The sequence below is a fragment of the Argopecten irradians genome, chromosome 8, assembly GCF_041381155.1.
Source record: "Argopecten irradians isolate NY chromosome 8, Ai_NY, whole genome shotgun sequence".
Taxonomy (NCBI): Eukaryota; Metazoa; Mollusca; class Bivalvia; order Pectinida; family Pectinidae; genus Argopecten; species Argopecten irradians.
The window spans coordinates 38,608,622-38,626,778 of record NC_091141.1 but is presented as its reverse complement, the minus strand read 5'-3'; the positions used below and the strand labels follow the sequence as shown (position 1 = coordinate 38,626,778).

General features: G+C 34.6%; 2 protein-coding genes across 2 annotated transcripts in view; one reads left to right on the top strand and one right to left on the bottom strand.

Annotated features, from left to right (window-relative positions):
- Positions 1–3,338, top strand: part of LOC138329888 (serine/threonine-protein kinase tricornered-like) — a 41,584-nt gene extending 38,246 nt beyond the window's left edge. The window contains exons 4-6 of the mRNA XM_069277178.1: positions 413–536; positions 968–1,122; positions 3,253–3,338. Of these exons, the coding sequence (XP_069133279.1) occupies positions 413–536; positions 968–1,122; positions 3,253–3,315 (342 nt within the window). The 3' untranslated portion in view covers positions 3,316–3,338. The remainder of the gene's footprint in view (positions 1–412; positions 537–967; positions 1,123–3,252) is intronic.
- Positions 3,339–5,872: 2,534 nt separating this feature from the next.
- On the bottom strand, positions 5,873–17,360 carry LOC138329887 (uncharacterized). The gene is made up of 4 exons (XM_069277177.1): positions 16,218–17,360; positions 13,613–13,755; positions 6,577–6,675; positions 5,873–6,035 (listed from the first exon to the last, which is right to left on the bottom strand). Exons 1-4 carry the CDS (start codon positions 16,284–16,286, stop codon positions 5,873–5,875), a joined length of 474 nt encoding a protein of 157 aa, XP_069133278.1. The 5' UTR covers positions 16,287–17,360.
- Positions 17,361–18,157: the final 797 nt, after the last annotated feature.

The following is an 18,157-nucleotide window of genomic DNA, read 5'->3' as shown; positions in this document are numbered from 1 at the left end:
TGTACAGATACATATTATTCATTATTTCTTGGCTGCTCATATATGTTCGATTCCGGATCTGTTAACATTGAATTTTATGTAATGTGGCATTTTAAGTAAGATATTGAAATGACTCTTTGTGACAAAAATTGTTCCCCTCTACAGGCATAGCTAAATGTGACAATAGAAAAGATAATGTGAAAGGCCCATGTGTCTATACAGTAAAACATGGTTATAAGAAACACTCTTACAACAAATTCATTATTGTAACATTGTCATTTTCATTCCCTGTCAAGGTTCCTGTAAGATGTATATAATATATATCACTATGCTTATAACGAAGTGATTTATATGTGGTCCCCAGAGGTGTAAATTACCTATCTCTTTGACAGAGTCATCAGATTTACAGCTACATATGTATTATCTGTTACAGGTGGCCCATGTACGAGCTGAACGAGACGTACTTGTAGAAGCAGATCATCAATGGGTTGTGAAAATGTATTACTCTTTCCAAGATGCACAAAACTTGTACCTCATAATGGAGTTTCTGCCTGGAGGTTTGTAATTATTACGTAATGTTCTGAAGTATATCACAGATATATAATTGTAGGTAAATTGTTTTGATTTATTCAATATTTTCATATTACAGAGTTACCTGCCCTTGCATGTAGGTATTTATTATGACATCATCTATTTGCGAGCATAATGTCATAATTTTCAGAGAAAACAACACGAGTTTAACTCACATAATAATGATGTCACATTGCAATGGGAATCATAACCCCAAGGGAGATAACTCTATATATGCAAAAACGGAATATGTTATGCTGGCCATGTTGTCATAAACAATCACCATAGCATAATTTCTTTGACTATAGGAGTTAGCAGTGACTAACATGTCTATGAAGTATTTATTGATCAGGATAGTAATGCATTCTGGGAGAGATTCACCATTTATACCTTGACCTTTACCCTTTGACCTTTGTAGGAGATATGATGACACTGCTGATGAAGAAGGACACACTAACAGAGGAACAGACACAGTTTTATGTGTCGGAGACGGTGCTGTCCATCGATTCCATCCATAAACTCGGCTTTATACACAGGGACATCAAACCTGATAATTTACTGTTAGATGCCAAGGTGAGTACTGGCGTTTTACACAGGGACATCAAACCTGATAATTTACTATTAGATGCCAAGGTGAGTACTGGCGTTATACACAGGGACAACAAACCTGATAATTTACTATTAGATGCCAAGGTGAGTACTGGCGTTATACACAGGGACAACAAACCTGATAATTTACTATTAGATGCCAAGGTGAGTACTGGCATTATACACAGGGACAACAAACCTGATAATTTACTATTTAGATGCCAAGGTGAGTACTGGCATTATACACAGGGACAACAAACCTGATAATTTACTATTAGATGCCAAGGTGAGTACTGGCGTTATACACAGGGACAACAAACCTGATAATTTACTATTAGATGCCAAGGTGAGTACTGGCGTTATACACAGGGACAACAAACCTGATAATTTACTATTAGATGCCAAGGTGAGTACTGGCGTTATACACAGGGACAACAAACCTGATAATTTACTATTAGATGCCAAGGTGAGTACTGGCGTTATACACAGGGACAACAAACCTGATAATTTACTATTAGATGCCAAGGTGAGTACTGGCGTTATACACAAGGACAACAAACCTGATAATTTACTATTAGATGCCAAGGTGAGTACTGGCATTATACACAGGGACAACAAACCTGATAATTTACTATTAGATGCCAAGGTGAGTATTTGCGTTATACACAGGGACATCAAACCTGATAATTTACTATTAGATGCCAAGGTGAGTACTGGCGTTATACACAGGGACAACAAACCTGATAATTTACTATTAGATGCCAAGGTGAGTACTGGCGTTATACACAGGGACAACAAACCTGATAATTTACTATTAGATGCCAAGGTGAGTACTGGCGTTATACACAGGGACAACAAACCTGATAATTTACTATTAGATGCCAAGGTGAGTACTGGCATTATACACAAGGACAACAAACTTGATAATTTACTATTAGATGCCAAGGTGAGTACTGGCGTTTTACACAGGGACAACAAACCTGATGATTTACTATTAGATGCCAAGGTGAGTACTGGCGTTTTACTCAGGAACATCAAACTTGATAATTTACTGTTAGATGGCAAGGTGAGTACTGGCGTTATACACAGGGACAACAAACCTGATAATTTACTATTAGATGCCAAGGTGAGTACTGGCGTTATACACAGGGACAACAAACCTGATAATTTACTATTAGATGCCAAGGTGAGTACTGGCGTTATACACAGGGACAACAAACCTGATAATTTACTATTAGATGCCAAGGTGAGTACGTGGCATTATACACAAGGACAACAAACTTGATAATTTACTATTAGATGCCAAGGTGAGTACTGGCGTTTTACACAGGGACAACAAACCTGATGATTTACTATTAGATGCCAAGGTGAGTACTGGCGTTTTACTCAGGAACATCAAACTTGATAATTTACTGTTAGATGGCAAGGTGAGTACTGGCGTTATACACAGGGACAACAAACCTGATAATTTACTATTAGATGCCAAGGTGAGTACTGGCATTATACACAGGGACAACAAACCTGATAATTTACTATTAGATGCCAAGGTGAGTACTGGCATTATACACAGGGACAACAAACCTGATAATTTACTGTTAGATGGCAAGGTGAGTACTGGCGTTTTACACAGGGACAACAAACCTGATAATTTACTATTAGATGCCAAGGTGAGTACTGCACAATTCTTTAATTGTTATTACCTTTTCATACATACTGGTATGCAAGTAATTCTAAAATTACTTGAGATGGAAATTAGGTCATTTTGCTTCAAAAACAGTCATTATGTTCATTATATTGAAATACTTCAGTGTTAAGTAAATATTCCTGTATGAAATACTCCTAAATAGCATAAACTTGGATATTGGTACAATTGATGAAATGTATACTAAATTTGAAATATCCACCATATTAGCATTCCAATGCAGTACCTCATGAACACTTACAATATTGTGATATCTGAAGAGTGGTTGTATCTCCATGGAGATCGATCTACTTTATACTGAAATATCCTGAACAAAATTTTAGACATGTCAACATATCTACATCGTTTAATATTTTCAGGACAGCCGTCATGCACAGATTTTAGGCATGACTAATAATCTACTTTCATTTCAGGGACATATCAAATTATCCGACTTTGGTCTATGTACGGGCCGACATAAACAAAAAATCCCATAGAACAGATTACTACAAAGACATGCTTGTTACACAAACCTGTCCTCCCTAAATGACACTAGTGGACCAGTTCACATAAAGGTCGGGTTGAGCTCACTTGACAGAGACAGGGGATGTTGTAAATGTTTCCATCTGTTTACTCAGATGGTTTCAATTTACTTTAATAATAAATCTCCTGTCTGGGCTGGTCTCCTGAATATTGAGATAAAATATCAAAACTTCAGAGCTCAAGATAATTTATGAGTTTGTCTTGATCTTACATAGTAAAAAAATCAGTACATATCAGATTTAATGCTTTTTAAAAACTCATTTGAAATTTTTTTTATGCATCTTCGAAATTTATTTGAAAAACAATTAGCAGACCTAATGGTTTCCTAACCATGGAGTGTCCTATCAACAGTCAGGGTCGTTCAAGGACATTTCAGGGTAAGAAGGTGAAGGAAAGCCTGAAAAGAAACAACTGACCATTGGTTAGTGCCTATGACTGGCCCTTATGGGTTTCAAACTTGCAATCTAAACCATGGGCGACTGACCCTTATGGGTTTCAGACTTGCAATCTAAACCATGGGCGACTGACCCTTATGGGTTTCAGACTTGCAATCTAAGCCATAGGCAACCTGCTAACTGAACCACTAAGCCACCTGCCATCATGGCCCCCACAAAATACTCTATGATCTGCAAGCTTTACCAAGTGACCTTGTTGACCTCTGGGATCATCTGTCCACCATATAGTGGACAAGCACTGCTGTGCTAAGGGCACATACATAAAACTCTTGTGACTGATTGTGTGTCCAGTTCAGACAACCAAATATGAGACACAATTCATCACAACTGTTATTTACATTAATTAATATCATATGTACACTTTTTAAAACAAAGTTATATATCCAGTACCTGACGTATATTTCAAACTTTGTATTCTATACCCTTCTCGAGATAAAAAGTTTGAATGAAATATTTTCATTTTATAATTTAGTTGTAAGTGTGTGGCCTTTTACAGATATTCTGTTGAAAAGACATTTTGAAGACAGGTACAACAATCATCCCACCTATAGATGTCTTAACTTATTAACCTCTGGAACTTCATAATGATTTGGTCGAGTTAACTTCGGACCAAATGAGATACCTTGAGAGCTAAAAGGCTCTGCAAACACAAGAAACATAAATGTAAAAGCTTTGCATTTGCACCTGTAGATCACTAAACTCCCACAGACTGACTCGGTAATCATTTGACCCATACTGACCACATGAGACGTCACCCATTTATTGACCCGTGGAATGGTGACCACCATCTGGACGACCATGTTGCCTACACATTACACAACCAGACCTGGGGGCTGTATGTGTGTGGTTCACACCACTAGGATGACCAAGCAGATTCGGCCACACACAATATCAATCAGAATGGACATCCTTCAGTTCCGTTCCCGCCACTCATCATAATCTCTGACCATAATGGATCCTCATTATACCAGGTTTTTTACCATGAACAATCACTTTGGGAGAGTTTTACTTACTCACTCAGTTAACCAACTTATTTTTGTGTGCGATTAAATTACATGTATTTCACAAGCGTTAAGGTACTGTAATTAAACGTGGATATTTCCGTGAGTTCTTTATTTTGCGATTTTGATTGTATAACACTTTTACGCAGTTGTTATATTGCTTTCATTCTTTTAATATCAAAGTTCATATATATATACAAAATATTACGCGCATGGGAAATTTTTGCGGTCAAGTGACCTTCACCAATTTAGCGTAAATTCCCCCGTCGCAAATCCACAGATTTTTACGATAATTCTAAACCTTGATGCGATCACTGTGGAAAAGTCATTAAGACAAAATTAAGTCGCTCTGAACATTGGTTTACAGTATCTCGAATCAGGAAAAATATTTGTGATAAAGTTCATCACAATTGAATCATTAAACAATAGCTAGAACCATCTCTAAGTGGTTCATTAATGGCCCCACTGATAAACTTTACTTATAGCCATATAATGAAACTAGTCTAAGTCACAAAATGAAATGAGTTACAAGTTTATGGTAAAAGCATTGTATAGGTATGTGAATTATAATATAAAATGGCAGGTTGAATAATGGCTTCATCCTGTAGCGATGAATGCATAACAAGATATCCACCAGCCGAACCAGAAAATGTAAAGACATAAGAAATAAATGAATGGAAAGCTATTCATACTCCAACATCAGGAAATGATATAAAATATTTATTTTCGTTTGTGAACTGACCCTGTACGGAGTAGGTGTTGTAATGCTTTATTTATCATTCAAGTTATGTAACCCTTCGTGTCTTGTCGCCTCATAAATTTGCCTTCACTGTGTCACGTTGACATTGTATGCATAAAACATCTGATGAATTCGCAGCTCTGCCTATCGTTTCGCCCAAGTTCATTCCATTTCATTTCCATAAAGATAATGAAGCTCATTTTAGACTTTTTTGTTATTCCATCATTATTTGAGTTACATACCATCTAAAAGATTTTGTTTTTACTGTTGAGGCAGACATATGGAATACTGATTGCCTCAGTTCTCTCCGTCTCTATCAAACTGCGATATAATCTATGTGTAATGAAGCTCTATCGATGTGAAGCGTTTTATCATTGCTGAAGTGACCTAGAGCATGAGACCTGCAGTCCGTGCCAATAATCTTAGAGGCACCAGTTGTGTTAGCGTTTCCCCAAGCTTTCATAGGGACACTGTATAAACTGTGATACACATAGAATAAAATATCATTTGCTTCTGATCACCCTGAATTCTACAGTTTGTAAAGTGCATATTCTCTATGGGCATAGATCCAGCAAACAGGGGAATGTTTCCGTAGCCATGCATCTGGGTCACAGCATTGAAAACAATTCGGGGATAATGAGGGGGAGTAGGAAAAACTGGTTCAACCATCATATGATGTAACATAGATATACCACCAGGATGTTAGGTTTTTTCTGTGTGTGTGGTGTAGGTGTGTTTTGGAAGGCTACAAGTGTATTATCTTTGTTGTCTCTTTGTGAGAGCACGGCACTGAAGCCGACTTTGAATATAGAATATAGTGCTAGCCTACTGAAATATCCCCGGCAACAATTCGAAATATGCCTGCCACTTTCACATAAGTGACTTCAGATTTCAGTCCTTTGAGGTTCATAGAAAACAGCATGTTTCTACCTTGTAGTTGACAATATTCATTGCTTCTAGCTTTTGTTATCATATCACGATTGTTTATTAAGAAATCTGTTGAACAGTTTAAGCAATCACCTCTCCTTATTATTTTCAGAAAAAGGACACAAAGAAAGAACACCTACCTGTTCGTCAGATAAGCCCTCCTTTTCCATGGATTGTTCCAGAAGCCGATACCTACAAATACAAAAAGTGCATAATCATATTTATTCTTAGTTCTCAAAATAATAATCACTTCAAGCAATAGATACAGCTATGCTATGTTTCTAAAGTTTTTAATGTATACCAACCGAGTCAACATCACACATAAAATCATAAATAAAGATTCTAAATTTGGAAAAAGGAAATAATTCAATTTTGTCGCCTGATTATCCATTCAAACACGAGAACATGCATTTAAATAGATAATATTCTTGTAACTGATATTTCAAAAGCACTCAGACAACAAAAATAGTTGTCGCATCATATAAGGAAAACACCAAAAATAGTTATCTATATGAGTAGGTCGTAAACTTTAGAATTTATTTAAATGGGTTTCTAGCACTTTTCGATATGTCACCGAAGGTTTTTCATCAAATGTCATATATATATATATATAGTATCAGACAATGAGATATTTGTACATCCTGAACATCAAGTACAATGTATTATCTTAGATGAAATAGATATCAGACAAAGAAGTGTATATTTCCCTCGATTTAAAATTCAGAATAACTTGTCCAAACGAGTTTTTTTCTGAGTCTGGATATTCTGAAGTGATTGTACAGCATTTTCTTGTCTATTAATTTAAACCTGTACAATCCGGAAACCTGTCTATAACAGCAAAATATGCTGGTCCTTGTGACATCCGGTTTACACAAGTTGCACTGTATAACCTTTCTACAAATGACAAAAAGAACTTTTAAGTAATCTCTTTAAGTTGTTGTGTAAGTTTGCCAAGTCTAGCTCGGTTGATTGTAAATCCATTGTAAATAAGTTTGGAAATGGATTTGCTTTTCATGCGCAGGAGGTAATTAATTGATTAAGATTTGAGATTACCAAGTGTCATGACGTCAGTTAATATAAGTATGTACATACAGATAGAAACCGGAAGTTGATAATCCAACACCTGAATCACGATCAGCTGTAAATTTTGTGATTCAAATTAAACATTGTTATCTATAGTTGACTATACTGGACCTTATAGCTTTTATGTTGTAGTACTGTAGAACCATTGGACAAGGTATTTTCAACAAAAACTAAACAAAACTAGAGATGTCACACTATTAAAATACCTCCACCCCTGTATAGCAAGGTAAACTAGAAGGGACACGGATAACAGTACACTATATATACTCCCCCATTTCATAGTTGGGCGTAAACTAACATCTGACATTTGTTTTTCCTAAATATTGAGATCACAGGAAATTCTGTGAATAAAGGAAGAGTCACATCCCTAATACAAGACATTTCCCTCAAGTCTTTATCAGTAAACAAAATTAAAGTATTGAGATGATTGTGGTAACCCTATATTTCACAATTACAAAGTTTAAAGATTTATAATTAATTAATATTGTTGAATTTGGTAAATACAACATAATATGTTTATCCCAACAAATCAGATATACCGTATTCGACCTAATAAGCGCCCAGGGCATTTAAAAAATTGAAAAAGTGAATTATTGCAAATCTACCAGTATACAGTTTTTGGTCTTTATTTATGCATGGGCAATTGAAATCATGGCCTCAAAAATGGGGAGGGGCGCTTATAGGGACATGGATGCTTATTGGGTCGAATATGGTATCTGTACAAGGTTGGACTACTATTAATATGTTAAACTAGCATTAAAAACTTATCAATATCTACAACCACATCAAAAGCAGTTTAATGATACTTGAAATCTGACACATTATCACTGATTGTAATTCCATACTGATGACTAGCTTCCAACATATTTTTGCAATTTTGAGCAAGATCTCTTCATCACAAATTTATGTATTCAAGAATATATTGAAAATGCAAAATATTGTTTTACATACATTTAAACCATATTGTGTGTTTGTTCATTTTTCAGCATTAAAGGGATCTAGATATTCTTGTACAAGATTTTCCTTTGATTTATATATTTACCAAAATGAAAATATGACATTAGCTAGTATAGAAGTCACCCAAAATGTGCCTTCATTATAAGCGTGATAGTTTTTGACATGTGATTATATCTTCTGAAATACATGTACATCCATGAATACAGAAACAATAGGAAGACAATAGGGCTATTTTGTAACATTAAATAATCTTATGGCAACATGTCTGTATCTATAGAACAAAGCGTGGTCTACATGGACTACCCCACATGTACACTAAGGACGACGAACCGTGACGTCCACGACAAAGGACATGTCTGCCGATATACAGGCATATGTACTTCCTAGTCCGTCAGATCTCTGAGTCAGTACTAATTAGTACATTATTTCAGGAAGGATTTCATGTAATGGCAGCACAGTGCTTAAATATGGTCTATAATCCTAATCTTTCTGTTTATCAAATCATTTTTTTAATCCAATAAATCCACGCTGTTATGATTATTTCTAACTTTTCAAAATTATTCAATAAGAGATTTAACAATATTGTCTGGTTTTATATATACTCCTTAATCACAGGTGTCTGTCATGGTGATATAATTATATATATATTATCCAGGACAATAACCCAGAATCTTTCTAATTGGAATCGAATGAAATGTAACAATATTTTCTTACTAACACTCAATTCAAGTTCACAATACTGTTCCAACCTCTATCAGACCTGCTATAACATGTGCGTTGTATGCTAACAATGCTTTCTCCATCTACTTAATTATGTGCATCTGGTTACCATCAAAAGCTAACCAGACTTTAACTCACACCTACTAAAATGATCCCGTGGCAGTATGATAATCACATCTATAATCAGGGTCAGAAATCTGATGGAAACAATTGCTGACCACCAGATAATTAGATTTGGCCAACACAGCAGGGCTGTGAGTGGGTGGCTGTATCAGACACAATCAGGTCACTCTGCTTGTCATACCACAGATAGGTTAGTTTGAAAAAAATGGTTGTCAAATATTTAGTGATCTTGGTATGATACTAGAGATCAATAATTCCACAGGTTTGACTGTACTTTATAAAGTAAAATATAGTAATTAGTTTTTAGTAACAGTCTTCTATATAGCTATAGCTGCTGTAAAGCCTATTCTAGCTACTAGATTCTTCAAGAGATCCATGAAAATTTCAATCCCACATTAATCCTTCGTAGTATATATACATTTAATTCAATAACTTCATAAAATTTTGGAGTTATGAAGAGTTTTCATTTAACTGTGCCATAATTTATTTAATGATTTAACATTTATGTGAAATTGATTTAAAAGTGCAAATCTTAGAAACACAGAGAGTTTGGAAGCCGAAACTAAAAGTTACAATGATCATAATTTTTCGAACAATTTTATTCCATCCACCTCTTGAGTAATATACTAGGTACTCCGGCATAACTGAATAGATCAATGGAGAATCTACCTTTTCTAGCACAACATCACCTTTACCTAGCACAATACTATAAATAGCAAAAGCTTATTGAAGGACGTAAATCAAAATCAAACCAAACTAAACCATACAACAACTCTAATCTCTACTAAAATCTTATCTGCAAATAACAATTTAGCATTCAAACATTTTATTTTGCATTTCTTTCGTTTTCACTGAATCAATACAAAGATCTACCAATCCCTGACTAACCGATCACTTGAGCCTGTTTTCATCACAACAACAGCTTCAAACACACCTGTATACATTTATCATCACTTTAAATCCATTTTAAACTCGGTTAAATTCCATGTTTAAAATAGAAATGCAATGAAAATGCAAAGTTTGAATACAAAATCCATGATTTCAGCAAATTAAAATGACTATTGAGATGTTTTACGACTTCCTGTTGAGAGTAAAACCCTTTAAGTAAATGCTGGTCTCATCTCTAATAGTTGAAGTGGTTCTGGCTAGTTGATATATAAAGAGGGCTTCTTATGTTTACAACTGAATAGATTTATACAGTGATATGAAAATTGAATTTCATTAAAGTGAAAACGTTTAAGCTAGGATATATAAGAACCTACAGAACCTCAATGAGATGTAATGGAGTTTAATTGGCTCTACATACTCTGATGAAAGTGAAAACTTTATTTTACTCTACAAAAATTTTCTTATGAATTTGTTTGGAAACTTTTTTGTTTCTAGTAATTTGATTTGATTTCACACTTTACCATCACAATGCTAAATACTTTTACTTACAGGAACATTATCAAAGTTATATACTGTAGTCGGTACCTGTGATTCTAAGTTACTATTTCTTACAATATAATAATGAAAATAAATCCAATGCAAAATAATTTGGTAACTACCGATTTTTGGTGTTTTTTATAATATCAATCAAACACATTGGTACTGATGCTGTGGATAATTTGTGTCATTTGTCATTTGTATTGGTTAATTGCAGGCAAGACAAAACAAAAGCTGTACAGTTCATATGTAATGGAACTTGGCCACCAAGTAAACATGAACACCTATGGGTCGTTCCATTTAATAATTATCAACAGAAAAAACCTATGGGTCGTTCCATTGTACAATCATTAAGGTGAGTCAGACATCAGCGAGCCAGACTCCATACACTTGAATCAATAAAACATGAATCATGTATTTGAAAACCAGATTATGTCATCTAATGCATGAAATATAAATGAAAGAACATCTTTTAGATCCGAGACACAACCTAGTGCAGCTAGCTTGTCTTAAAGGTGGCATCTTTTCGTCTTCACTCAGTCATATAAAGGCCACTTATATCCACACGGTAACCAGGAGCAACTGAAACATTTACACTCGTAAAACGTCCCTTATGGTGTGTAGTTGGCATTATATAGGTTTTACCATCAATATTCAATAAACCTGACAGTATATTAGCTGTATAATATATACAGTAATATCATATAACCTTTTTATCTAACATTCCCTTGATCCAAATTGTAGGCTAGTAGATTCTTCAGCATCATCTTATTGATTATAAATTAAAAGATGTGGGATGTGTCTGAAATTCAAACTTTGATTCATTGCTTTAATACACAATTGGACAAATCTTAGCTTCTGACCATCTGTCACTTGATTCAGATGTCTTTACCTTAAAAGCATATATTTATAACTGAAGGTCAATTGATATGACTTCAAATAATTCATCAAATTGTCTAAAAAGCTTCCATTTTTTCCAAAGTGTCTATGAATTTCCTAATGCTTCATTGACAAAGGGTTGGTCTTCTTTGCTGAAATTTCCAGACCAAATATTTGATAGTATGTCAAACACATTCAAATATATATTGCAATCATAAATGGTCATGAATTCCTATAAACATTTAATCATTGAACGTCTTTCAGTTGGCATTCATAGCCAATATGAATGCATGCTGAACAGAGGCAAATTCCATGAAGCATGCTAGTGCTTCATGTTGAATTTACCTCTGTTCTGTTGGCATTCATATTGGCAATGAATGATAACTGAAAGATGTTCATGATGTTTATATTAACATTTGGTTACAATTTTATGATGAAATCCCAAGAGATTTTGCATCCATAATGAATAAATAATTTGTTATTGTCATGAATGGAACAGCCATTTGAAAAGCTGTTTTCCGTGATTGCTGGCATGACAATTGTGACGTCACAATGATAATGATGTCATAATAAGTGCTCGAAGTTCATAAACTATATGAATGCAAACTGTGCTTGGCAAGGTTACATAGTTGGACGGCAGTAAAAATGTAAATATAACATGATGTGCTTAATCTGTATTGTGTAATTAGAAAGATATTGCTGGCGACAGCCTTTATTGTCAAAGGTAAAAAAAAAAACCTTTGATGTTAGCCCATGATTCTTTTACAAATTCCTAATCAATTAAACCCATTTTTGTGTTACCTTTACAGTATACCTATGTTAGACTATCTTTAGAAAACAGTAGCCCAGATACAGCAGTAATTATAGACAATAATTTATAGATTATTGAGAAGATGTTAAACATTAGATATGTGAGAAGTGTCGTCATATCGCAATATAAACCGGAGGCAGATGCACCAGATTGTATTTCCACGACAACGCCCAACTAACATCGTCACATTATTGATCTTAGACAAACATTAATTATTTGAATTACAACGACATATTTGCATTTTATACTGTTGCACACTGTATTTGTTTGACATTAGGATAGACATGCTGGCAACATATGACTTCACAAAGCTGTTACAGTATATATTTACACATCTTATTTGTGCTAATGGTATTTTTATTCTTCATTATACAGCATAATTATCCTCACAATCTAACTGTGGCAATACAAATTCTTTAAATTTAGCAATAATAATGTTGGGCTATAAATGGCATTATCAGCCATAATTGACTATCTTATGATATTTTCGAAATTTGAGAAATTGTTGAATCATATAGATATGAAAATATAAAACTATCAAAATTAAATTTCTGATTTTTTACTAAAATTTTTATCTGTCTAAATAAACAGGAATATATTGATAACATATTTACCTGTTTTTGGGACATGAAACGATAACAGAGTTTTTTTAATTTATCTGTTTTTGGGACATGTAACGAAGGCATATATTATAACATATTTACCTGTTTTTGGGACATGAAACGATAACAGAGTTTTTTCAATTTATCTGTTTTTGGGACATGTAACGAAGGCATAGAGTATATTTACCTGTTTTTGGGACATATAACGATAACTGAGTATTTTAATTTACCTGTTTTTGGGACATATAACGATAACAGAGTATTTTAATTTACCTGTTTTTGGGACATGTAACGATAACAGAGTATTTTGATTTACCTGTTTTTGGGACATGTAACGATAACAGAGTATATCAATTTACCTGTTTTTGGGACATGTAACGATAACAGAGTATTTTGATTTACCTGTTTTTGGGACATGTAACGATAACAGAGTATATCAATTTACCTGTTTTTGGGACATGTAACGATAACAGAGTATTTTAATTTACCTGTTTTTGGGACATGTAACAAAGACATACGATATATTTACCTGTTTTCTCTCTCCTCATTCTGCGAGAGGAGGTTGGAGTAGTAGTTTTCCAGAGTAACCTTAGCTTTAGTAGCTTTATCTTTGGTGTGGTTACTAACTACAGACGTCTGCTCCCCCACAGTGGCCATTTTGGAGCGGCGACTCTGTAAAATTAAAATGTACATTTAATCAAAGTCTATCAGACAATATGTAAAAACAAGGAAGAACCAAGTTGCTTTGCTTATTCCATTTCAAAATATTACAAAGCTTGAATTTCTTCCTTTGCGTATAGGTACCAATTATGATATCATTAGTTTTTGAGCAAAAAATATAGTATTCCACCCAATAAGCGCCCAGGGCGTTAAACAAAAGGAAAAAAATGCTTTATAAAACGAAATTATTACAAATCTATACAGCTTTGATAGTTTTGGTCTGATGCCCAAGCAACTGAAATGAGGTCTCAAAAAGAGGGTGGGTGGGGGGGGGGCACTTGTAGGGATATATCTGGCGCTTATTGGGTCGAATGTATTTTTCTTTGGTCCCACTGAAAACCGCATACATTTTTCAGTAAAATCGTACAAACTTTCTTCTACACCTGTTGCCATGTCCTCAAGTCCCTTATGTTTTCACAAATAAAATCATACTCTTCTGAACGTTACTCACTATGTAGTGCTCATGCACTCCTCAATTCGTTTAGACGCTCGATATTTGAAATGATATGAGCAACAGCACACACAAGCTAATTATTGCGACAAGTTTTCTATGACATTTCTTGCATGTTTTACTGATCAGCTAATTACACACTTTCATTTATCATGGTGTCGGACAATTCCGATTTAAGTCGATAATAGATTTCTTACTCGATTAATTGGTCAAACACCCTAAACCAATGTTATTCTACAAGCTTGATTAATCAGAACAGCACTAATCACTTGGACTGTTGTATATAAAATTATAAATAGATGAAAAAGTGTCATGGTCAGTTAAACCACAGGTTTACGACGTGCTAAAAAAAAAAAAAAAGTTTTTTTTTCTTTTTTTTTTTCTTGTCTTTTTTTTTGTTTTTGCGCGTCGTAAACCTTTGGTTAAACCATACATTTTATGATGTAACCTATAATGATTTTTCTTACTTTGCTCATATGTGAATGTGTCACTATCTATGTTGTTTGTGTTGTAATATTTTACCCTTATACGCACCTGTTACACTCATATTGCATCAATCAATAATATCAGTTTAAGCACACTTTAAGAAACTTTGTTGAAGTTCAAATCTAAACTCTAAGATGTAAATTATTGTATCAAATCTTCCTTGAGTGACAACATCTGTCTTTTTGAAAACCATATGACAAAGAACAGGTAATACATAATTGAAATACACATACGTATATGTACTAGTACTGGAGCTCACTGGTAACAGGTCTGCATTACATAGAAATAAAACATGTGTATACACAAGTATACTTCTCATCAATAATGCATGTGTGTATATATAATATACTGAACCAGGACTAATATAACAGTCAAAACAAAACAAACCCCCAAAATACATCTTAAAAGCTTTTAACTTTGCAAAAAACAGACACTGATCAGAGTAAGATATCAATGTTGGTACGATTGGTTAAATCGGCAAGCCTCGGGTTGACCAAACAAAATCTTTCACTCAGGTTGAGATATCCCTGTCCATTTAACAGAGCCATGTATGATTCTATTACACTATGGACAGCCAGGTTTAGATGATGGAAGAAAGTCAGAGTACCCCCAGAAAAATCACCAACCAGCTGTCAGTACCATACCTGGCAACTGCCCTACATGGGATTTGAACTGGTGACCCAGCAGCGGAAGGCTTATGGTTAGAAGTCGGGACATCTTTACGCATACGCCACTCAGCTTCTTACTGTTTATTTCCAAGATTAATATATATAAAAATAAATCTATTTCTATCCATACTCCCCCAGCCATTAATAAGTGAAGCATGTGTTTTAAGCAGATACTCAGTATAACAGATGAGATCACCCCAACATCCTGTTGTACACACATCCTGGTGTTAGAAACTAGGCCTTCTACATGGTCTCAGGGGTACAGAACCAATCGTACAGGTCCCTGATAAAAATCTTTCGATGACACTGCGGGTGTGTTCACTGAAAACGTGATTAAACGTATTATGCGACAATCTAAACAAATATCCACACATTGAACATCAAGCTGATATCAATGTACATGTCCAAAATGGTCACAACCATCATCATTTTAACTTGTGAAATTTGACAGCCACTTAATGTATTATATATTTGACTAAGGTTAAAAGTTTTTAAAATAAATCAAGACCTATTGTTTAAGTAATTGGATACATGAGAACAACAGAAAAAGGCTTATGCATTACAGAGACATAGATAGATGTCCGATATTAGCCTCGATATCCTACGCATTTAAACTAATATCTGTCAGAATGCCTAAATCGGATGTCTGGGACAAAGGAAACTTTGACTTCATGAGTGATCACCTGACATACAATCAGAGAAGAATATTGAAAACTCTGTTGTGTTCTTTTCTGATCAAATATTGGAATGACTTCTCATTCTGTGTGATCATAATTCCTGCAAAATTATTATTGCATAAAAACACATACCCTAAAAAACCGATTCCGATCTGCCACAAAAATCCTATATAGGGCAGTCAGGAATGCTGGTCTGTCCATGTCGAGACTTCATGTGTGATACAGCATCCAACAATTATAGATATAGTAGTAAACACACGCTACCAACTTCCACGTGGTGACATCAGAAATATTGGAGAAAAGTCTGTTGTACAGATTAAATACTTTTCCATAGTAATCACAAGTACTAATTAACATAATCTTCACAATCACTTTGTCATATACAACAACATGTCATCATCATTGTGTATAAAGATGTTAGTTCAAAAGCTACAAAATGAAATGTAGACTCTTTCATATCTAGTGACTAAATATGATATCTATAATGGCCTGCTTATATCAAGCCAGCAATACAAAACTTCACTATAGTTTTATAAACTGAGCGTTTGCCAGGTAACTAAGTTAATCCCATCATATATACACACAAACTCCTGTTAATTCCATCGATGGGCGACTGACAATGAACAGCGTATACATATGTGCGTTATTGAATATTACAAAACATCCAGGATACAGTCTTCACACATTGTATCTCCCGAGACACACAGCTGTGGTATAATTACTTGAATTGATCATTGATGATCAGGATCAATAATGCAGTTAAAAGTTTTCTCTACGCCGCACTGTGCACCCGGCTACCTTCATATAATTGATATACACAGAAAGTCTGTATTCAATGGTAAATGTTTCACAGTCCGGATCAAAGCCCTACATTGGCTGTAAACATGCACTTATTTAAACGAAACATATAATTATATATGCACAAATTTATAGGGCAGTAATGTACAGGTAGGTCTTTAAGGTACGCAGACTAAATATATACACTAATCAATTAGAGCTGGAACAGTACATAACAAGATATCCATCATTAAGTCCTTTGTCTCGAGTAGTAGGAACATCATGTCTGATTCTATTAAACAAGTCGAGTGACAGACACAAACGATGACAAAAAACTCCTCAGGCCACATACACCTACAACCTAGCCAATATGTATGATAAGTCATCCACTGCTATGATTGGACATGACAGTCGCCGGGTCATCACCTCATTGCCATTCATAAAAGGTAAACCGGGGGCCATGGATAGGTCATTCCAGTCTTCACTTTCAATCCCTCCGTATGCACCAATTGTAGCACTTTAAAATTTGAATAGGCCTTTGAAGAAGTTCTCTAAACACTTCAGAGCTGTTATCTTAAACGTTAACTTATTTCACAAACATATCACACTTCACTGTTTGATAGAAATTACGTCGTATTCATCTTCTTTTGGTGTCAGCTGAATAAACACATTTTTAAGCTGACATTTGATACAATTCGGTATCAAATAATGGACTTAACACTTTTGTATACAATCGTACACTCTACATGACAGTAAAATAAACCTATCCGGAAATGAATATTGTTCAGTTAAATATGTTAATCTTCTATAACACATTAGGGTGCCCACCGAACTGCATGTTATAATAACTTCTTAGCAGAATACTAAACCTGCTAAAATATCTCCCCTTAGAGAGAAACATTGTTCTAGAATCAGATATACCGGTCCGTACTTGTATGTCTATCACAAAATATTAAGTGCCAGTCCAAATTCACTAAGAAGGATAATTCTAATAATTTAGAGGCTGGGAAAAGTCATTCACAGAACTCACATATGCAACTTATTTATAAACACATAGAGTCAAATAGTCTTGGAACAAGTCTCTAGACTACTAATTAAACTCAACACTAGAATTTAGCTTGATGATGACCTGTCTCCTTTGGCCACATACGATTTCAAAGTTTCAAACTAAGGGAGATAATCTGCAGATTTGGAATTAAGAACTCTAATCATAAACTTGAGGTCTGGTAGCCAGTCTAATGAAATACTGATTAACAAAGTATTTGACCTTGCAGTTGTAAGCACACGTGTCCAAT